The sequence below is a fragment of the Peromyscus californicus genome, unplaced genomic scaffold (assembly GCF_007827085.1).
Source record: "Peromyscus californicus insignis strain IS unplaced genomic scaffold, ASM782708v3 Scaffold_5__1_contigs__length_169319896, whole genome shotgun sequence".
Taxonomy (NCBI): Eukaryota; Metazoa; Chordata; class Mammalia; order Rodentia; family Cricetidae; genus Peromyscus; species Peromyscus californicus.
In genome coordinates this window covers 88,084,076-88,107,793 of record NW_026294573.1, presented here as the reverse complement: position 1 = coordinate 88,107,793, position 23,718 = coordinate 88,084,076, and the positions used below count along the sequence as shown (strand labels likewise).

Below are 23,718 nucleotides of genomic sequence, written 5' to 3'. Positions count from 1 at the left end.
AATAACTTTTTCTATGCAGGATTTCAGAACTACGTGCAAAAGTGTGTATAATGTGTACCTGGCACAGTGTTCAGTAGTTAATATTTACAAGTAGTAGAATGGGTTCAAAGCTCTTCTAGCACTTTGCCTGTGGGTAGATGGGGGAACCTGAATGAGACACACTTAGGTCCTCTGGATTTGGAGCATTGTAATGATTCCTTTAGGGCGTTTGTGTCAGTGGGCATTGTTCTGGGGATCCAGCTGTAGACCTACACACACCGGCAAGCACACACACTTACCCTTGAGCTGTATTCCCAGCTCTTGGCTTTCTGAGTAAGGGTCTCACTATGTTGTTCAGGTTGGTGAACTCATGATCCTCTTGCCTCTGCTGAGTATTGCAGGTGTGTACCACCACACCTGGCTCATTTTCGGTTTTAAGATATGCCATTTTATATAGATTTTTAAATTTGTGGCCTGCATTCTTAGCACTTGGAAAGTGGAAGAGGGAAGAACATAAGTTTGAGGCCAGCTTCAGCTGTATAGCAAGATCCTATCTCCTCTCCCCAAAATCCTGCCAAGTGTCAAGAAATATGATGAGGTACTGTGATTTTAGCATATAACGGAAATAACGTTACTTGCCCTACGTGTGTGTGGGCTACAATCCTGAAGGCTCTGTGACCCTCAGTTCTCCTCGTGTCCATGTACTGTAGGTGTCATTTTATATTAAGATAATATTAAGATAGTTAACCTCCTAACCACAACTGTTAGTTGGAAAAAGGCCGAGTGAAAGAGAATAGCCTAGCTTTGCTTGGTTTTCATGGTGGTAGAAAGAAAAACGAAGAGACAAGAGATCTAAATACACGGATGCTAAGAAACAAGACCTTAATTAAGACCCCCTGCTCTCATGGTCGAGTAAGAAGTTGATCTTGCCGGGCGGTGGTGGCGCACGACTTTAATCCCAGCACTCGGGAGGCAGAGGCAGGCAGATCTCTGTGAGTTCGAGGCCAGCCTGGAAAGGCGCAAAGCTACACAGAGAAACCCTGTCTCGAAAAACCAAAAAAAAAAAAAAAAGTTGATCTTGAGCACACTGAAGGGATGTAGGATGAGAGGCTATAAGGACAATAAGGATGCAGGCTCCTGGGATTACAGGAAAGTAACAGCTTTGCATAAGAGGTTTTATTTGTTTTGTTTTATGGCTAATCTTAGCCAGAAAGCCAATGAGCAATATGACCTACAGCAAGGCATGGTGGCACATATATCTTTAATTCCAGCACTCCAGAGGCAGAGGCATGCGGGTCTCTGAGTTCGGAGGCTAGCCTGGTCTGCATAGTGAATTCCAAGACAGCCAGGTCTATGTAGAAAGACCCTATCTCAAAAATCAAAACAACAATAACAACAACATACAAAGTAATGAATTAAATATGATGTTTTCATACATAGTTTGTTGTTATTGATTGTCGTCTTTTTTTTGTTGTTGTTGTTGTTTTTTCGAGACAGGGTTTCTCTGTGTAGCTTTGAGCCTTTCCTGGAACTCACTCTGTAGCTCAGGCTGGCCTCGAACTCACAAGAGATCCGCCTGGCTCTGCTTACGGAGTGCTGGGATTAAAGGCATGCACCACCACCGCCCGGCCTTATTGATCTTCTTACCCCATTCCTTTCCCCATCCCTCTGTACAGTACTAAAATTCATAGGGAAGTACAAAAGACCCCAATAACCAAATCAGCCCTAGCAGAACAATGCTGGAGGTGTCATAGCACTTGACCTCAGACTGTACTACAGAACAGCAGTGACAAAGACTCATGGTTCTGGTACCAAAGCTGACATGGAGGCCAGCAGAAGAGAACTGAAGGTCCAGAGAGAAACCCACAGAGCTGCAGTCACCTGACCTGTGACAAATGTTTTAAAAATTGGGAGTGGGGAAAGGCAGCTTCTTCAACAGATGGTGCTGGGAAAATATAAAGAACTGAAAACTCAACCATGCCCTCAAATCTCCCAGTCAGTAAATGGGCTAAGGAATTGATGGACAGCTCAATAGAGGGGACAGGTTCGTTTGTGCCAATCAGATCTCCAGCCAGGTGTGGTGGTACATGCCTTTAATTCCAGCACTTGGGAAACAGTGAGTTCAAGACTAGCCTGGCCTGCATAGTGAGACTATGTTTCAAAAAGCAGCAGAAGAAAAGCAAAGAAAAAGACCTTCGGGGTCTGAGGAAGTGGCTGAGTGTGTAAAGGGCTTTCTGTGCAAACGTGAGGACTTGAGTGTGGATCAGGTCACAGGTCAGGTGACTGCAGCTCTGTGGGTTTCTCTCTGGACCTTCAGTTCTCTTCTGCTGGCCTCCACGTCGGCTTTGGTGCCAGAACCATGAGTCTTTGTCACTGCTGTTCTGTAGTAAAAGGCTGAGTACGTTTTGCACGCTTCTAATCACAGAGCTGGGAGACGGGGACAGACTTGCTGGGCCGTTGGTCTAACTGAATCAGTGAGCTCCAGATCCAGTGAGAGACCGTCTAAAAATAAGGCAGAAAGTGACTGACGAGGACACTTAATGTTGATTTCTGGCCTTTACACACATACACACAGACACAGGTGTGCACAGCCACACATACATGTGGACACACACTCATATATATCCCTGCATACAAATACATATCTGGCCATAGCCACATGTAATTCTAGTGCTTGGGAAGCAGAGACAGGAGGACTGCTGCAAGTTTCCTGATCTATATAGGGAGTTCTGGGTTAGCCAGAACTAGTGAGACTTTGTCAGAAAACAAAATGAAACAAAAAATTAGATCTTAGACAGCGTGTGGTGCACACCTTTAATCCCAGCAGTCGGGAGGCAGAGGCAGGCAGATCTCTGGGAGTTCAAGGCCAGCTTAGTCTACAGAGCTAGTTCTAGGACAGCCAAGGCTACACAAAGAAACTCTGTCATGAAAAACAAAACAACAACACAAATAAAATTAGATCTTAAGATTAAATTTGTCAGAGGGGAAAAGGATAACAGTTACAGAAAAAGATAATTTAATAGATTAGATCAAATAGTTCAATTATCTAGGGGCCCTTTCCATTAGCACAAAAGAATTTTTTGAAAAAAGGATATGAATTTTATTAAAAATTGTTAGATTCTTAATATAGTGTAATCATTATTATATAATTATTACAACCTTACTATTTGGTGGTTAATTTTTCAGGCCATCCCTTGATACCAGATTTCTTCTTAGATGAACACCCAGATGAAACTATGAAGAAAACAGAGTCACATGGTAAGATTCTAGGGCATACTTTATTATTATTTTATGTGGATGGGGATTTCGCCTGCATATATGTCTGTATACCACATGAGTGCCTGGTGCTGCAGAGGCCAGAAGAGGGTGTTGGAACTCCAAGTGTACTGGAGCTAGAGATGGTTGTGAGCTGCCTTATGGATGCTGGAAATTAAACCAGGGTCCACTGGGGAAAGTAGCCAGTGTTCTTAACTGCTGAGCCATCTCTCTAACATGAAGATTCTAGAGCATATATATATATATTTTGAAACAGGGTCTCACTATGTAACCTTGGCAGGCCTTGAACTCCTAGAGATCATCTGTCGCTGCCTCCCAAGTGCTGGGATTAAAGGCATGTACCACCTTGTCCAGGCAAACCATATTTTAAATAGAAAAATACAAAAACTAACTGACTTTCTTGTAAAACAGAGTTGATGCTGTAACAATATTTTTGCCCTCTGCCCCTAAACCAGTGGTTCTCAACCTTCCTAATGCTGCAACCCTTTAATACAGTTCCTCATGTTGTGGTGACCCCCAACCATAGAATTATTTTCATTACTACTTCATAACTGTAATGTTGCTACTGTTATGAATCATAATGTAAATATCTAATATGCAGGATATCTGATACCTGTTTGACCCCCCCACACCACCACCACCACCACCACCAAGGGGTTGCGACCTACAGCTGAGAGCCACTGCTCTAAACTATTCTGTAACTTAAATACATTGTGTAAAATTCTGGAAATCTAGAAAGAAAGACTTTTGTTTTTGTAGCTGTTCCCTCAGTTTTGTGTCTTTTCCTTGACATCTGTCTTTGGGTATTTTATGTTGATATTGGGAGGAAGATGTGTCCTATTAGAGTATATCTAACATAATTTTACTATGTGACTACTTTATGAAGAGATTTTTTTTTTTTGTGGGGGGCGGCGGCGTGGAGGTAGGATTTTTCTGTGTAGCCCAGGCTGTCTTAGAACTCACAGACCAGGCTGGCCTTGAGCTCACAGAGATCCACCTGCTTCTGCCTCTTAAGTGCTGGGATTAAAGGTGAGTGCCAGCACCGCCCAGCTGGGACGTTAATTTCAAAGGAGGTTTTGGGCTTACCTCATTCTGTTTTTGTAACTCAGTGACAATGGACCTTGAATTATTGGCGTGCATGTGTGTGTGTGTGTGTGTGTGTGTGTGTGTGTGTGTGTGTGTGTGTGTTACCTCTTAATCCTTGTGATCTATCTAGCATAACACCCATGGTTTCATGAAACATATCACAAGAAACATTTTTTTTATGTTTTATAAAATCTTTATTGACAGATATTTCACATAGTATACAATTTGCATGTTTGCACAATTTGATAGACTTTAGTCCAGCATCCTCATAGGCCCATGATACCATCACCACTTTCTATTTTAGAACATCTCTGTCTTCAATTTCACACACACATATAATGTATGATGATTACATTCCACCTTATTTTTTTTAAATGAACATAATATTTGCAATTGTAACCATTTTTAAGTTCACAATTCAGTGGCATGAATTATATTCAAGATATTAATTACACATGATATTAATTATATTTGTGGTATTCATTGATTACATTCGCAGTATTCATTCAATAACTATATTTATGATATTCATTAATTACATTGATTGTATTGATTTATTACATTCATGATATTATGTCCTGATACTACTGTCCATTTGGGGGGCTTTTCCATCACACAAAACAGAGATTCTGTACTTAGGAAATCATTGCTCTATATTCCTTTCTTCTCCATCTTGAGATAACATCTAATCTTTCTGTCTCTATGAATTTGTATATTTTATATATTTCATGTAATACAATTCTATAGTATTTGTCCTTTTTTAATGTAAAAACATTTTATGTACAACTGCAGGAGAAATAATACACAGACATCTTGAAAGTAAAAGCAGATTATATTTCAAAAGTCCAGGGTTATTTGAAACTGGAAAATATGTTCTCTGTAGAAAATAGTAAAAATGATAACATTTCCCAATAAACCCCTTTAAACCAAATAAAGCTGAATTATACATATAAATATTGATTCTGGGATACAGAAGAAACCTATCTTCATCTGTTCAGAGAGCTACGTTTTACTTAAGTTGTGTAAGTGAGATTCCTATTCATCTTCCCCTTCACTGTTTGATTTACAGCAGACATTTTTTTTTTATTTAATGCTGAATGCTGTTTATTGAAGGAGGGAAGAGGCCTTAAATACAGGCTTACAGCACAATGAGAGAACCCTGGAGGGCAGAAGTTCACTACCGATGTTTTACAATCTTGCATCTAAGCTGTTAACACCCATTATGCAGGATACACAGACAAGGAACTTCCCTTAAGCATTCAGGAGGGTGGAACCCAGCAGGGAATTAGCATAGGGAGGATATCAAGGTCAAGGTCAGCAAGCAAGGCAACAGTTACCCAAAACAGGGGCCAGGACCCTACAGGTCCCCCTTTTACTAAAAAATGAGCTTCTGACTTAGGTTGCGTGGGACATCAACAGGTCACTTTACCTGTCATGGAGACACCTGCCCAGGCCACACAGGCGCTCTGTCTTAGGATGGTGAGCGCCCCCCAGGCATTACCCGTCTCTGAATACTCATTATCATACAGGCTCAATAGTGTGTGAGCTACAGAGTTAACTTACAGCGTACATTTTTCTATAGGCTAATCCATAATCTAAAAAGATTATAGCCTCCACTCCTGAAAGTACAGCCAGCATATTCTTTCATCAGCTTGATACGGTACAAATTGCAAGAAACATTTTGTAACAAAAGTTTTTAGGAACAAATTTTCTCTGTGCCTTTAAGACATCTGTAGGACCTTGATGCATTTACTGTCAAACTTTATTTCCAGATTAGTCATGTCTTTTCTGTGTCTGTGCTTTATCTAAATTTTTGAAGAAGTTAAAAAAATTAGATAGTAAAAGAATAATTTTTCTTTTGTACAATTAAAAAAAGCTATAGAAAGGAAAATAGTGACTCATAGCCCTATAGTCCAGAGACTGCCAGTTTAAAAGTTAGATCCTTGGTTCACCAGGAGAGAAAAACCCAGGAAATAGGATCATTAATCTGTTTCTCAAAAGATTTCGTACAGAATGGCAGAAATCACCCAGAACTCTTAGAAAATCCTTGAGTCTGGTCTTCAAGGCAAGAGGCCCCAAATCCTGTTTTTGGCCAAACACCCTAAGATTGGATCTGTCTTCCAGCGGGAGACACATGAACTGAGTTTATCTAAGTTCTCAATTTCAAATAAGAACCATTTAATTGGCTGTCTTACGTTCATTATGTGCCTCCTGTGTTCTAAATGCTGGGGCAGCTTTTTTTGTCTGCCTCGTTTAATACTGAGGACCTGACCTGAGCTGTATTCACACAGCTGGAAGGGGGCAGAGCCAGGGTTTGGATTCATGTTTTTCTAGTTCCAAAGCCTGTCTACATAACTGTGTCCCTAAAGCCTGAATTCTAAAATGTCCTTTAAAATGTTAAAAGTTCCCCAGTAGTGCCATATATTAATTTGTAATGAGGAGTTGCCACAGAGACTAAATATGTAGCTGCCATGTTCAGCACTCTCTCTCCCTTTGGGCACAATTACAGGAGGAACAATATCAATCGGAAGGTCATTTGTGGCTGCGGGCTCAGAACAAGAGGGGTTAAAGAGTGGAGTGTGAGACACTGACAGCAGGCTTTGGTGGGTAGAGTTGTTATTAGCAGTTCCCATTACCAAGATGCTCTTACTTCTCACCCTGGAGGTCAGAACACTCCTGGCCTTGGGCAGCCTTCTCCTCACCGTGCTAGATACAGCACTCAGTTCCATAGCTCTCTCTGCCTAGCCTCTCTGGGGTCATCACTGGCAGTTATAGTGGACATCTCCTGTGGGCATATGGTGTACTTACACAGGCAGTAGTTAGTATAGCTGGCCTGGGGTGGAATTTGCCTTTGTCAGATGGTGCACATCTGACATTTTCATGTGCACATCCAGATCTATTGCCTGTTTTCTGTATATTTTAACTCAAAAGGCTCAGTGTGTAGCCCTCATTTTCCTGGTGAGAGGTTCACATTTCTTTTGGATCCACTACTGATGATAGCCCCTGTTAACTGTTGGCTGTACCTCTTCTGGAATTTGTACTGTATATATTAATTTATATGTCTGTATATGTACATATATATGATACAAATTAACACACATGGCCGGGCGGTGGTGGCGCACGCCTTTAATCCCAGCATTCGGAAGGCAGAGCCAGACAGATCTCTGTGAGTTCAAGGCCAGCCTGGTCTACAGAGCCGAGATCCAGGACAGGTACCAAAACTACACGGAGAAACCCTGTTTTGAAAAACAAAAAACAAAAAATAACAACAAAAAAAATTAACACACACATACATTATATATGTATTATACATATATATTTGTATATTGCACACATATAATATATATACATACACATGTATCTGATACAAATTTATATGTTATAGTGAGAGACGGAGAGGAGAGAGAGTATAATAAACATTGTACATGGTTTTTAATTAATGGAGTTTACTTTTTACCACAAACACATCATTGCCATTTTGTTGATGTTCCTTATCTCTGCTCCCTGCTGGAACACAGGAAGCCTACTTAGTCTTTTCTAGTTTACTTCTTTGTTTTATTTAGTTATAGTTCTGGTTGCTTATGTTCATTTGCTCTGAGTTCTCAGCACCATGCATTCCTAGCTGGGCTCTTCTCCCTTTCCCTACAGTTAACAGCACACTTCATTGTTCCATCTTCCTGCATTTTTCTTCTGTATTTGAAAAAACCCTGTCAAGTTTATCCTCAGTATTATGTCATCTGTCAAGATTCTCTACAGTTTTGTTGTTGTTTTTGAGATAGGATTTCTCTGTGTAGCCCTGGCTGTTCTAGAACTTGTTCTGTACATCAGGCTGGCCTCTAACTCAGAGATCCACCTGCCTCTGTCTCCCAAGTGCTGGGATTAAAGGTGTGCACCACCACTGCTGGGCTAGAGTTTTATTTCTGTTCAGTTGTCTACATTAAGAACAGTCACTGTTGTATTTTTGTTTGTCAAGTCACTGGCTTCAGACTTGCTTTTGTACTTTATCTTCTTGTTCCACTAAGCCAGTGATGCATGGTTTCCAGCACCCATTTCACACAGTGTGTCTGTAAGACCTGAGGTTTCAGAGAAGCTTCAGGTTCACGACAAAATCAGAGGAAGGCGCCAGACGGCCGTCTATACCCCATGCCTGATGCGGTGCCTCCATCCTCCTCCATGGTGGTGTGCTTGTTGAGACCAACACATCATAAGCATAGCTTCCATGTGAAGGAATTTTTGAGTTTTATAGTAAGCTGTTGTATAAATAGACTTTGTTTTTTTTCCACCATAATTTACTCCTACCCCAGTATGATACTGTTTTCACAGCATCAGGTTATTGGTTCATTCTTACTAATCTGTTCTCTTACAAGAGATATCCTGGAGCTAGTGTAATGAGATGGCAGGGACATATTCATTGCTTTTGCTCCATTCTGCCCTTCTAATGATTTTTTTTTCTGGGGGTTCTCAGCTACCACCATGGTACAAGGCCAACTTAGGCCCACCTTCACCTCTGCTAACTTTCCCATTTGTGTGTGTGTGAGTTTTTACCTACCTGCATGTATGTGTACCACGTGTGTACCTAGTGCCTCATGAGACCAGAAGAGGGCATCTGATCCCTTGGAACTGAAGTTACAGATGGTGTGAGCCACCATGTGGGTGCTGAGAACCCAACCCAGGTCCTCTGGAAAGAGCAGCCAGTGCTCTTAACTGCTGAGCCTTCTCTCCAGCCCCTGCCTTCCCCATTTTTATCAGCCAAGCTGTGGGCATGTACTTTCCATGATGCACCACTACAGAATTCCTTCCCCTACCCAGGGCTCCTTTCCCTTAGGATCTCCATCCCGACTCTCTTCCAATAGACTTGTCCTCTCCTCTACTTTCTGCTCTTCTCCTTTGGAAGCTTTAAGCTTTGAACTTCGAGTTAAAAGATGAGAAGGAAGAATAATACTGAGTCATTTTGTTTGTTTGTTTTTGTTTTTTGTTTTTTTTTTCCGAGACAGGGTTTCTCTGTGTAGTTTTGATGCCTGTCCTGGAACTTGCTCTGTAGACCAGGCTGGCCTCGAACTCCCAGAGATCCGCCTGCCTCTGCCTCCCGAGTGCTGGGGTTACAGGTGTGCACTGCCACCCCCTGAGTCATTCTTGAAAAGCAGCATCTGTCAAACAGAAGGGTAAACTCAGACTCTAATCTAGAGGCTTAAATATGTGAGTAGCTTTCTCTTTTGTTTAGACAGGTTGAACTGTTCCTGCTTGAGATCTCTCTTGAGCCAAAGCACAAGCAGGCCTATGTTTATTAGACTGAGTCTGTGTACCATAGTTACTTCCTAGATTCATACAGTAGAGTGCGCGTGTGTGCGTGCGCATCTATCCCGTGCTAGAGATTAAAGCCAAGGCTTTACACATGTTAGACAAGTGTTCTAATAATGAACTACATCTGCAGACTTATTTTGGTACATTAAAAATTATTTGTTGATGTGTGTGTGTGCTCACATGGGTGCCCGTGTTGCAGGGCACACATGTAGAAATGGTAGACGTCTTGAGAAGTGGTTCTTTCCTGTCACTTACAAGATTAGGGGATGAACTTAGGTTTAGTATGTGGGGGAAGGATTAGGTGAATACATTTTACTTACAAAGTAATATTTACTTGGCTACTACTCTAGATCTCCATCTTTCATACCATTTGGTTTTATAGCTTAGATGGACCATCCAAAAGGGTGAGTAATATCCCTTAAATTGTAGTTACTTTGTGTGATCATTGTATTGTTTAGCTGTGGCTTTGTTTGGTTTGGTTGTTCGTAGCCTATTTTAAAAGCCAGCCTTTTAAGAGAGATAGCTTCTTAGCATTCACAGTCATAACTGACATGATTGGCTGCTTTTCCTATCAGTTAGATTTATGCTTTTAGATGCCACTTAATGCATTTAAAATCATTTGGTCAAATAGGGCTTTTTGGTAGCAAGTCTGTCCTGCTTTAATTGTGTTTTTGGTCTCACACTGCCAAGGCCTTAAGGCTGTTTATGTAAATTATATTTTACAGATCCTGTGCCACAAGTAAAAGAAGAGAAGCCACAGCCACAGCCACAGTTGCAGCCACAGCCACAGCCACAGCCACAGCCACCACCACAGCTGCAGCCACAGCCACCACCAAAACCACATTTTGGAGCTGTGGAAGAAACATTTAGAATTGTTAAGGAATCTCTCAGTGATGAGGTCGTTCGAGCCACACAAGCAGTCTATCAGTTTGAACTCTCAGGTGAAAATTGTGTCTGATGATCTGGGCCTTTTATGAAACAGTGGGAAGAAAATTTTTGTTGAAAGAAAACCAGCCTTTGGTACCTGGATTGTTAGGTGTATCTAGGACTATTGAAAATAGACACTCAAGCCAGGTGGTGGTGGCGCATGCCTTTGATCCCAGCATTTGAGAGGCAGAGGCAGGCAGATCTCTGTGAGTTCGAGGCCAGCGTGGTCTACAGAGTGAGATCCAGGACAGCCAGAACTACACAGAGAAACCCTGTCTCGGAGAAAAAAAAAAAAGAAAGAAAAGAAAATAGACACTCAAAACTAACAACAATCAATTTATATTTTTTGAGATAGATTTGTTTATATGGAAACATGTAGAATACATTTTCACAGCATATACTTTCAGTGTTAAATAACTCTTTGGTATATATAATAGAGAGGAAATCCTACATAGATGGACATATGCATTGTGACAGGTAATATAATAAAGTAATTGATCAGTTGTGGGCAGCTGACCATTTTTATGTTTGAGTTAGGTCAGTATGAAAACCTCTACACATGAGCTGGGTGGTGATGGCACACCCCTTTAATCCCAGCACTTGGAAGGCAGAGGTAGGTGGATCTCTGAGTTAGAGGCCAGCGTGGTCGACAGAGTGAGGTCCAGGACAGCCAGGACTGTTACACAAGAAACCCCATCTTGAAAAACCAAACCAACAACGACAATGCTTCGCATGTTTTCCTATGTGATAAAAGTGACGCAGGTTAATGGTAGTTTTAAGAACAACTTTCGTTCCGCTATATGCAAACTTTGTCATTCTTTATGCTGTTCTCTGCCATGCCTCAATCTACCCTTCTTACTTCCTTTTTGTTTCTGAACTCATGGTCTGTTGCTTCAGTCTTTTTTTTCCCCCTGATATCCCAAACTTGCTGAACCTTTCATGCTTATTTCATGACCTATCTATCAAAGGTTTAGTTCTGGATGAATCAGACTATCTGGTTGCCCCAGAGTTGCATCAAGGCTGCACAATCTTGTTAGACAAAAATCAAAGCACTAACATCAGCTGGACTTGGAGGGATTCATCTGTTATCCCTCTTCAGATAGGTCTAAGCAGCACTTTAGACTTGTCTATTGTCAGCTTCCCGCCATCCAATGTAAATCGCCCGTCATGGGCCTCCTTTTCTCCCCAGTGGGAGAGAGCTTAGCTCTCCATCAGAGCATCCCAAGCTTGATTAACTGTCCCTAGACTCTTCCTCAGATGGAGAGTGTGATCCAGTAGGTAGGGGCAACTGAGTCTCCATTTCCGACAGATGGTGACAGTGAGTAGTTCCTGGACGACACTAGCAGTGTCAGGGGTAGAGGTCCCGTATCCTAGAGGCTAGAGCCTCCCTCGGAACCATCCAGCCGACTGTGCCTCCTCTTCAACGTGTGCACCCTGCAGCCTCCTTTCTAGCAGTTATTGTAATGTTCTCAACTATATTCCGTCGTTGGAACAGAAAGTAACAGTTCCCCCAAACCATGATCCCTGTCTTTTTCTCTCAGAGCCATACTTCCTTTTATCTTCAGCTTACTCTATTGAGCGTAGTCCCTCCAGTGTTTCTTTGTTCTCCAGAATGTGTTTTGAGCACAGTCCTACATGATGGCTGTGCCACCAATGGGTATTTGTCCCCCTCCCTGTAACTCCTCTGCAGGACCTGAGGCTGTTGACCACGCCTTTCTTCTAGAAACACCTCAACAGCCTGTCTTCTTCACCACCGTCCATCTCCAAACTGAAGCGCTCTGTCCAATAAACACCAAGCCATTTCCTTCACTCCAGCCCCTCTTAAGCACTGTTGTAACTTCTGTGTGAATCCCACTACTCCAGCTTTGCTGTCCCTCTGTTAACACACCTACATCACCTCTGCTTCCTCTTTGGAGAAGAACCTGGCTTTGCTTTTTGTTACTGAATGGTCTCCAGAACACCTAGCATAGTACTTGAACCATAGTAAATGCTGAGTTCAATGGTAGCTTGAGGATTTTAACCAGGGGCCACATGGTGGGAGATTGTTAATACTGTAGGAATGATTGTGCTTATTTTCACATATTTATCTGTGCAGGGGAAGATGGTGGCACATGGTTTCTTGATCTGAAGAGTAAGGGTGGGAAAGTTGGACATGGAGAGCCCTCCAATCGGGCAGACGTGGTGATGAGTATGACCACTGATAACTTTGTCAAAATGTTCTCAGGTAAGTTTTCAAGTCTCTTAGCTCACTTGTTTTAAATGAAAAAATTTGGATATTCTACTTTCTCTTTTTCTAGATAATCAAGGGTCACAAATGTTCCTAACAATGGGTGTTGCCTATGCTGAAAAGCATGTAGTCTTGGGAAGGCTGTTCTTAGGTTGCCTCTGCTGCTGCTTCTACCTCATCTGACAGATGGAAAGCTGATGGTAGGAGAAGCTGAGAGTGTAATGCTGGGAACAGAGATGATTAGAAAGGATCACTAAGTAGGCTTCATTCTACCTGACGTAAGGTACTGTACTTGCAAAGCGTAGTTGCTGCAGGCTCAGAGGTCAGCAGTAGCTCCCTTATAAAGTCATGTCGCGCTTCTGCCTCACCAGAAGCCGTGAAGGAGCCGAGCCAGCTCTTCCTCATGCCCCAGGACCCTGCTTTTGTGGATTCTCTGTTCCAGGGAATCCTCTGCATGATTTTATGTTCTGCCCAGTTAGCTCTAAAAGTGCCGAAGTAATTCTAAGGAGGATTTGTTCTGTTTTCTTGTCTTAGAATACACTCAAACTGGCAAGTTAACACAAACTCTAAGAAGTTAGGAACAGTACTCTCAATTAAGGCATTACAATATTCAAATATAAGTCTTTCATGTAATGAATCAGAAAGTGTGACTCATATGTTTGTTCTTCTAAATCTTGTTAAACAGTATTGGTATATTCTCTGCTCTCCAGGTCCTGTTTTCCAGTTCTAAGAAGGGATGCTAGTGGGGGCTACATTGTAGACCCAGGGACCAAAGTTTAGCTATTGTGTGGGCTCCATGAATATGTGTGGTCAGGTACAAATGCCCAAGCAGCTACACACATGTAGAGGCCAAATGAGGACATGTGGTGCCCTGCTCTATCGTGCTCTTCCATATTCCCTTCTGACAGGGTCTCCTGAAACCTGGAGCTCGGCTGCCCGCTAGCAAAACCCAGTAATTTATTATTTATGTGTAGGGAGGTGGATGGGTGTGGGTATGTATGATGGGGGTGGAGGAGCATGTGCATGCCACAGTGCACTTCTAGAGGTCAGGATATTTTGTAACTTCTGTCCTTTCACCTTTATGTGAGTCCTGGGGATCCAACTCAGGTTGTCAGGCTTGCCCAGCCAGTGCCTTTATCCACTGAGCCATCAGGAAGGTGACTGTTGCTCTTAATCACTCTGCCATTCTAATGGACCTTCTAATCAATGGGCCGGTAAATCACCAGCCCCCTTTGCCTTAATTTAATACAGGATTTCATGTGGCTCAAACTGGCCTGGGAACCTACGTAGCTGAAGATGACTTGAGCTAACTAACCCTCCTGCTCCACCTTAGTGCTGGCCCTGCTACTCTCAGCTCAGTGCCTTCTTTAACTTTTCCTTCTATATAAGCTGGAGACAGTGGGCCTTCTGTCTCTTCCTGGGAAAGTGTTCTTGCATTGGCTGGAGAGTTCCCCCAAGTCACGAGTTATCTGAGGCATATTTTATAGCTGGAGTTTAGACTGGGAACATTCTGCTCTTGTCCTACATTCTATTTATCTTATAAGCTTTCCTTTATATGGGTACAGTTTAGACCTTGGAGCCCAAGAAGTCTCTTTTTAGAGATCTATCTTTTTGGAAACTATGTCTATGTCTGTTTATATGGAGGCATACACTACAGAATAGAAACCTGTAGTAACAATAATCTCTCTTTTGGCCAGTAGAGACTGCTGTGTGGGAAAGCAGTGAGTAGTCAACTGTCGATGGCTCCAGTGGCACATGCCTCCAGTCCCAGCTTTTTAGGGGCTCAGGCAGGAGGAATTTCTTGAGCTAGGAGTCTGTGGCCAGTCTAGACAACAAAGTGAGGTCCCTATCTCTTAAGAAAAAAAGGAAAGAAAGTAGAGTTTAAGATTGCCTTATCAGCTGGGATGTGGTGGCGCATGCCTTTAATCCAATCTCGCAGAGGCAGGCAGATCTCTGTGAGTTCAAGGCCAGCCTGGGCTACAGAGCGAGTTCCAGGACAGCCAAGGCTACACAGAGAAACCCTGTCATGAAAAACCACCCCCTCTAAAAATATTCCCTTATCTGAGGAGGGGTACATATGTATATATTATTACATTGTAGTTAATAACTTTCTTTGAAAGTTTTTTCCTTTATCAATATCATTTTGGTACATTTTCATACTATAAAATCCATTAAGATAAACAAACATGATCCTTATTATATTTTTAGAATTAGTCAGCTACCACTAAAATTGACTTTGAGAATTCTTCTGTTACTCTGGAAAATTCCCAGTTTCTGTTTCCATCCAGTCCCTAGCTAGCCAAACATTATTGCTTTCCGTTTTTTCCATTTAGTTTTTATAAATGGAATTGAAGTGTATAGAGTCCTACATCGGACATTTTTCAGCTTAATGCTTTTAAGAGTCCTGCATGTATCGGTAGTTTTATTCACGTTCCTTGCTGCATATCTAATTGTATGAATATACTGTATTATTTTCTTCTTCAGACAGGTACCCAGGCTGTCCTCGAGTTTGCTATATAACTGAGGCTGTCCCTGAACTGCTGGTATTCCTGACCCCACCTCCAAAGTTCTGGGATTATAAACATATACCATCATGTCACACCATATGTCATTCTCACACCATGTATCATTTTGCCACTCGCCAACTGATGGCCATTGTGCAGATTGGAGATTGTTGTTTTGTTCTGGGCCATTCTCAACACAGTGCTGGTGTCATTCCCATTTCCCTAGGAAATGTGAGCATTTATTGCTTTGAACTCTTGCCCTTGACAGTACTAATTTTTAGTTCAGTTGTTTTTAAAAATTTATTGCCATCCTAGTGGGATCTTAAAATTTTGGTTTGGATGGTATTTTAAAAAATTTGCTTATTGCCGGGCAGTGGTGGCACACGCCTTTAATCCCAGCACTCAGGAGGCAGAGTCAGGCAGATCTCTGTGAGTTCGAGGCCAGCCTGGGCTACAGAGTGAGATCCAGGACAGGCACCAAAACTATATGGAGAAACCCTGTCTCAAAAAAAAAAAAAAATGGTGCTTATTGGTTATCTGTGTAACTTCTTAGAGAAATGTTTATTAAATCTTTCTTTAAAAATTTTTTTAGAGTCTGGAGAGATGGCTCAATGGTTAAGAGCTCTTCTAGAGGACCTGGGTTCAATTCCCAGCACCTACATGGCAGCTCACTGTCTATAAATTTCAGTTCCAGAGGATCCAGTACCCTCACACAGACATACATGCAGGCAATACATCAATCTATATAAAATAAAAACAAAGCCGGGCGGTGGTGGCGCACGCCTTTAATCCCAGCACTCGGGAGGCAGAGGCAGGCGGATCTCTGTGAGTTCGAGGCCAGCCTGGTCTACAAAGTGAGTTCCAGGAAAGGCGCAGAACTACAGAGAAACCCTGTCTCGAAAAACTAAAAAAAATAAATAAATAAAAACAAATTATTAAAAAGGGTTTTAATATTATGTATACAGGTGTTTTGCTTACATGTATATGTGAGCACCGTTTGCATGCCTGGTGCCCATGGAGACCAGAAGAAGGCATCAGATCTTGAACTGGAGTGGAGTTACAGACAGTTGTGATCATGTGGGTGCTAGGAGCCAAACGTAGGTTCTCTAGAAAAGCAGCAAGTGCTGTTAGCCACTGAGACATCTCTTCAGCTCCCCCTCTTCTCATTTTTAAATTGTCTTTTATCCGTGAGTTTTAAGAATTATTTTTATATTTTCAGGTATATTATCTGCAACTACGTCCTGCTTTTTTACTCACTCTCCTTCTTTTTAAAGATTTATTTATGTATATGAGTGTATTTTTATGTATATGAGTCTGCGTGTATGCTTGCATGCCAGAGAGGGCATCAGATCTCATTACAGATGATTGTGAGCTGCCATAAGGTTTGCTGGGAAATGAACTCGGGACCTCTGGAAGAGCAGCCAATTGCTCTTAACTACTGAGCCATCTCTCCAGCCGCCCATTCACTTTCTTGATGATATATTTTAAAGTAATTCTTCAAACATTTTGGTAGGAGTATAAATTTATCTTTTTGTCATTGTTTATGCCTTTAGTGTCAATTCTAAGAGTCCTTACCAAACTTAGGGTTATAAAGATTTGTATTAGTTAATTTTCTGTTGCTGTGATAAAATGCCATGACCCAAAGCAACTTACATAACACAGAGTCTGTTTTATCTTATGGTTCCAGAGGGAGCATCCATAATGGTGGGGGAGGCATGCAGCAGGTAGACAGAGCTGAGAGATCACATCTCAGCTGCACACAAGAAACCGAGAGGAAACTGGAAGTGGGACAGGATATACATTCTCAAAGCCTCCTTGCAATGATCTACTTCCTCCAGCAAGCTTCATGTCCTACGAGTTCTGTAACCTAACCAGCACCACAGACTGGGAGCCTACAGAGGACCATTGTAGGCTTTAATCCACAGTACCCCTGTGTTTTCTTTTAAGACTTTAAATTTTTAGTTCTGACATTTAGGTCTATGGTCCATTTTGAGTTAATTTTTTACTTTTATTTGTATGAGGTTGTGTATGGGGTAGATGGGTGTGTATACCATAGCACTTCTGTGGAGGTCAGAGGACAATTTGGTAGATCTTGTTCTCTCCTTTAACCTTTATATGGGTTGTGGTTTTGAACTCAGGTCATCAAACTGGGCCATCTCTCCAGGATCAATATTGTTACTTCTTTATTATTATTACTAATATTATTGTCAATAATCTCCAACATCATGAATTATTTCAGGGTTTTTATTCTGTATCCGCATTTCCTATTTACATCAAATTGCTTTTTGCATGTTTTTTCCTTTGTTTTGAACCTGCATATGTCACAGGTGAGAGGAGGGATAGGCCACTAATGTACCAAACACATGCCGTGCCTTCTAGGAGATATGAGCAGTGTCTAAACTGTCAGAATGTAAGGAAGTCATAAATGCTGTCTGGGCATACCTGGCTAAGAATTGAAGCACTGATGTATACAAGTTGTGTGGCTTTGAGCAAGTTAAATTCCTCTTTGAGCGTCGGTTTTCCTATTAACCCTGTGCTCCAGATTGAACCAACACTGATTTAATAGTAGAAAAGAGCGCCAAGGTCCTTTTCTCTACAGAGCTAATATTATTTGTTAGTAGCTACAGCTTTTTGGGGGGGTACAGGGGGATGTTGTTGAAGGGTTTCTCTGTGTATCCCTGGCTCTCCTGGAACTTGCTCTGTAGACGAGGCTGGCTAGAATTCAGAGATTTGCCTGCCTCTGCCTCATGAGTGCTGTGATTAAAGGTGTGTGCCACCATCTCCTGCCTTATAATTCTATTTTTAATGCTTACACTTCTCTGGTTGAAAAATGCCAACATACTTTTGTGTTCATAGAGTATACTGTAGTCGGATTTTTCTTTGGGCCACCAGCTCACAGATAATGATATAGAGACTTATTATGAAAGCTTGGCCTTAGCTTAGGCTTGTTCTCAACTAGCTCTTATAACTGAAATTAACTCACTTCTTTTTTTTTTAATTGATTTAGCATTTTTTTGTGAAATCAAGTAACAATTTTATTTATTTATTTATTTATTTATTTATTTATTTATTTATTTATTTATTTTTGATTTTTCGAGACAGGGTTTCTCTGTGTAGCTTTGCACCTTTCCTGGATCTTGCTCTTTCTGGCCTCGAACTCACAGAGATCCACCTGGCTCTGCCTCCTGATTGCTGGGATTAAAGGTGTGCGCCACCACCGCCCGAACCCATTTCTATTAATCTATGTTCTGCCACAGTGATGTTACCTTTCTTCCATCCCGCCTGTGTCTCCTGGCAAATCCCATCTTCCTTCTTCTAGAGTTCTCTCTCTGCCTGGAAGTCCCGCCTATACTCTTCTGCCTAGCTATTGGCTGTTCAGCTTTCTGTTACACCAATCACAGCAACTCATCTTGACACAGTGTAAAAATATCCTGCAACACTATATTAAAAACAAAACCATTTCTTAAATAGTATGTGTGTGTGTGTGTGTGTGTGTGTGTGTGTGTGTGTGTGTGTGTGCGCGCGCGCGCGCTGAAGCATCAGATCCTCTGTACTGGAGTGATGGGCATTTCTGAGTCACTGAACATGGATGCAAGGAAATAAACTCAGATCTTCATAAAGAACTGTGTGTGTGTGTTTGCATGTTTATTTGAGTCCACATGTTTGGGTACCACTGTGCATGCATAGAGGTCAGAGAACAACCTTGAGTGTTGGTTCTCACCTTCCACCATTAGACAGGGTGTCTTTGTTCAATGCTATATGCCATGCAAGCTGTCCACAAGCTTTTATGGATTCTATCTCTGCCTCCCATCTCAAAGCAGGAACACTGGGATTACAGATGTGCACTATAGTGCCAGTTTACCTAGGTTCTGAGGATTTGCACTGAGGTCCTCACACTTGTGCAACAAGTACTTTACCCACTGAGTCATCTCCCCAGCTCCTAAATGCTATATATTTAATGGTCTTAGTTGTTTGTTGTGACACAATGTCACTGTTTAGCTCAGGCTGGTTTTGAACTTATGATCCTCCTGACTCTGCCCCCAAGTGTTGATGTTACAAGATGTATGTTGCCATGCCCAGCTTAATAATTATTTGTAAATATTTTAAACATTTTTGCACCATTTGATTTCTTGAATTTAAGCTTGAAATAGTTAAAGAGTTTAATAAGCTACAACAAATTGGAAAATTAAATAACATAGTATTTACCTACCAGAATTCATTTCCTTAGAGTGCTGTAACCAGCATATGTATAAATGTAGCATCTTTAGCTTTCTGCCATTACTTTCTGCAGACTGTTTCTTACTGTATCTTCTGTATGATAGGATATTGTTAACATCCAAGTCAGGAACAAGATTCCCTGGACAGTAATATGCAATGCTGTAATAGAAATCTCTGTGCTCTGGGATTTATGTAACTGGGAAATTCTTCCTAGAATGCACGTTCTTGCAGTGGCCCACCCCTCAGGGCACTAATGCTGCATTCTCTGTCTCATTTCTCATTGTAGGGAAACTAAAGCCAACCATGGCATTCATGTCGGGAAAACTGAAGATTAAAGGAAACATTGCCCTCGCAATCAAACTGGAGAAGCTAATGACCCAGATGAACGCCAGACTGTGAAGGACAAGGGCGAAAGCATTGACTCTTCTCAGAAGTAAAAAGCTCAAGAGTTAACATCAGATGTTTCCTCCACTGTCTTATAAGGACACATATGTTTGTTCTGGAAAAAAGTAGAATTTCTGTATCTATATAACTTGAAATTGTAATTAAAACAACTAACCAATTAAGTACAAGTTTCATTAAGTGGCATCTACACTCATTGCTTTTTTGCAGGAAAACTACATATCATGAACAACTAATCAGTATCAAGCAATAGAATTAGCTATTTACAAAAATTCTTATGTAAAATGAAGTTACTTTATCTTCACAAAGACAGTTGGGTGAAGAACTACAATGTATCTCTTACCCACTGCCCCTGCCTTTTTTTTTTAAGGACCTTTGTTTTTCCCAGCAGTGTTTATTAGACTTCAGTGTATAATACTTGCAGGCAAAATTGTGTTTAACTTATCACAAGCATTTTACATTATTGATACTATTCTAGATATCTTTAAATTTTCAGCTTTTCCTTTTTTTTCCAGATAGGATAACCCAGCTGGCCTTGAACTCAGGTCAGTCCTCCTGCCCCAGCGTCTTAGTGCTATGATGACAGATGTGAGCCATGATGCCTAGCTAAATTGAGTATTCAGTGCTAACATATGGAAATATAAATTTGTTGGTATGTCTTATGCCATGTAATAGTTAGATCTACTCACTACCTTTAGCAGCTTTAAAAACAGATTCTTTAAATCATGTTATATTCAAATAAAGATGAATTTATCTCTTTTTTTTCATTCTGTGTGCCTTTTATTTCTTGTCATATTACACTGTTAGGCCAATATAATGGTGAATACTATTTCTTTTTCTTGTCATATTACACTGTTAGGCCAATATAATGGTGAATACTAATGGTAAGAATGGATAACCTAGCCTGTATAACACACTAAGACCTGTCTCAGAAATATAACAATACAAAACAATACCAGTTTTATCTAATATATAAATCACTATATAATCCATTCACTAAACATATAATGCAATGTTCTGCCCCCCCCCCCCCCCCCCCGCCCCCCTGCCACCACCTGAGTTAAGCAACCATCATCACAATGAATTGGAATCTAAAATTAAGAAAAAAAAAAAAGCTGGGCAGTGGTGGCAGACACTAATCCCAGCACTCAGAAGGCAGAGGCAGGTGGATTTCTGTGAGTCCAAGGGCAGCCTGGTCTACAAAGTGAGTTCCAGGACAGTCAGGGAAACACAGAGAAACCGTGCCTCCAAAAATCAAAACAAAAAAAATCCCCTTCCCTTCTCCCTCCGTTCCTTCTTTCCTTTGCGGAGTCAGGGTACCATCTGCAGGGAATCAGTTCTTACCTTCCACCATGGGGACCTCTGGATTGAACTCAGGCCATCAAACTTGGAGACAGGTGCCTTTATGTACCAAGCCATCTTGCAGGCACCAATCAAAATGTTTATCACCCTCCCCAAAACATACACCTTAGTAGATGTCTGCATCAACAAAATATTTCAGTCCTAGACACAACAAATCAACTTCCTCTTGCTACTGACATCTATTCTAGACATGTGTGAGTCATACTTTATCACTTTCCTGACAGGCTTCCTTCACTTGGCATAATATTCTCAAGGTTTATTCAGGCCGTGGTATTGTATCAATGCCATAATTCATTTGGTATGTTTGTTGCACTGACATCCATTTTGGGGCTTAACAGAAGTTACTTGAAACCCTGTTGTGCCCTGCTGCCTTTGGCCCATACAAAACTTTTCTTCTCTGGTGGTGTTTATGATAGAGTCCACCTGTTTCTCATCCCAGTGTCTCAAACCCAACATACTTGGTAGCTACTAACCATAATAAAAACTAATAGTACACCATTTTAGCATCTTGGAAAAAATTCTCTTTGACTATTGTTTTCTTTAAACCACCCAATACATAATGTAAGCATTACAGCTTGGATGGAAAGGTATCCTGGCAGTAGGGAGCCAAGGAATACCACAAAGTCACACTGCACAACAAACCTCACACACGAGATTTATTGGGAGGGAGAAAACCCAGGAGGCTGCCTCTGCTCGGATGAAAAAGAGCAGAGAACTGAACAGGATACAGAGCTTATATAGAGTTTCTTGGGAAGGGGATAGAACTTTTCAGGATAGAGCTTTCCAGGGTGGAGATTGATGGGATTTCATGTCCAGAGATTGGGCTTTTTACTCTGTAGGGTAAGGGCAGGGTCCAACTGTCAGGGCACTTAGAGTATTCTGTGGGTGGAACCTGGCAGTTAGAGGAGCAAATGGCTATTTCTGTGCCTCATGGAATTGTCTCCAGGGGTCACAGCTGGTGGGAAGCCCCAAAGACTGGGGACCTTATCAGAGTAAAAAGGGCACATGAACCTGCCTGTCACCCTGGGCTTGGTGTAAAGGGGGCAGGCAACCCAGTATTTATTCAATTCACCAATGCTGGCAAAAAGACCTCTAGTTGGATGTTAGGAAAAACTTGGGCTTGAAGGCTATAGGACAAGGCCAGAATGGCACCCGTAAATGTGGGAGCATTATTCACCCTACTGTAACACAAATCTTAGAAGGTTATATTAAAAAAACCCAAAAAACCTGGAGCCAGATATTGGGGTGAAAGCTGAAAGATCAGAGAGACAGAACAAGCCACAGCTATCAGCTATTACTTCACCAACTCCACGAATCCTCTGACTGAAATCCTCGGCCTCAAGAGCGCAAGTTTCTGTCTCCTCACGCCTTATATATCTTTCTGTGTCCTGCCATATTACTTCTGGGATTAAAGGCATGTGTGTTTCCCAAGCAAAGGCATGAGACCTCAAGTGTTGGGATTAAAAATGCGTTGCCACCATGCCTGGCTCTGGTCCCAGTGTGGCCTTGAACTCACAGAGATCCATCTGTGAGTTCAAACGCATGAGATCTCTCGAGTGATAGGATTAAAGGTGTGTGCCACCACTGCCTGGTCTCTATGTCTAATTTAGTGGCTGGCTCTGTTCTCTGATCCCCAGGTTGTTTTATTTGTTAAAGCACAAATAAAATACCACTATACCCTACAATTAGACATCCAGTCCCTACAGCCATGGCAGCCCCAGAGCCCCAATAGAAGGTAGTAAGCCCAACCAGACCCATGCCTGCTCTCACAGACCTGCCCTCCAATCCAAGACCTTTAAATCTTTTAACAGCTGTCTGTTTGGTTTAAATGCCTCAAAGACCAGTCTCACTAAAAGTTGCTGGCTTTCCCTGGATACAAAATCCCCTCTTACGAAGTGAGACTGCACTGACTCTTCTGACACCCAATCAAGCAGATGGCAACAATCAAGCCAAGAGAGGCTCACCTTACAGTCTGTGACAGGGAATGGCCTTGGCATAGGCTGGCCTCCACCAAGCTATGCCAGTCTCTGCAATGAGACTCAGAGTCCAACAGGGACAGGGTACTACTTAATTCCAGATGATGCCTAGTGGGCTTGTGCCACCGGCTTAACCCCCTGTGTGCATGCCCAAGTTTTGAATGACACTCAGGATTTCTGTCTTGGTGCAATTAGTCCCCAGGATAATCTATTACCCCGAGGAGGAGATCTTCTACTGGCTAGGACCACCAGAACAGGCCAAATCAGAGGTTTTCATGGCCATCTTAGTATCCTCCCTCCTAGGCCTTGGCCGGGCCAGGGCTACAGGTACTGGAACGTCAGCTCTCATTCTCCAGGACCAGAACTATAGAGCCTTAAATATGGCTATAGATGCTGACACAGCCACGATAGAAAAATCCATCACCCACCTAGAAGGGTCCCTCTCTTCCTTGGCAGAAGT

General features: G+C 41.8%; 1 protein-coding gene and 1 long non-coding RNA gene across 2 annotated transcripts in view; one reads left to right on the top strand and one right to left on the bottom strand.

Moving 5' to 3' along the window:
• The window catches only part of Hsdl2 (hydroxysteroid dehydrogenase like 2), a 45,473-nt gene extending 24,786 nt beyond the window's left edge, over positions 1-20,687 (top strand). Inside the window, exons 8-11 of the mRNA XM_052716085.1 lie at positions 3,166-3,237; positions 10,368-10,583; positions 12,665-12,793; positions 19,805-20,687. Of these exons, the coding sequence (XP_052572045.1) occupies positions 3,166-3,237; positions 10,368-10,583; positions 12,665-12,793; positions 19,805-19,917 (530 nt within the window). The 3' untranslated portion in view covers positions 19,918-20,687. The remainder of the gene's footprint in view (positions 1-3,165; positions 3,238-10,367; positions 10,584-12,664; positions 12,794-19,804) is intronic.
• LOC128096490 (uncharacterized) lies at positions 2,056-3,215 on the bottom strand. Its single transcript, XR_008213661.1, has 2 exons — positions 3,139-3,215; positions 2,056-2,481 (listed from the first exon to the last, which is right to left on the bottom strand). It is a non-coding gene; the product is annotated as an uncharacterized LOC128096490 (long non-coding RNA).
• Positions 20,688-23,718: the final 3,031 nt, after the last annotated feature.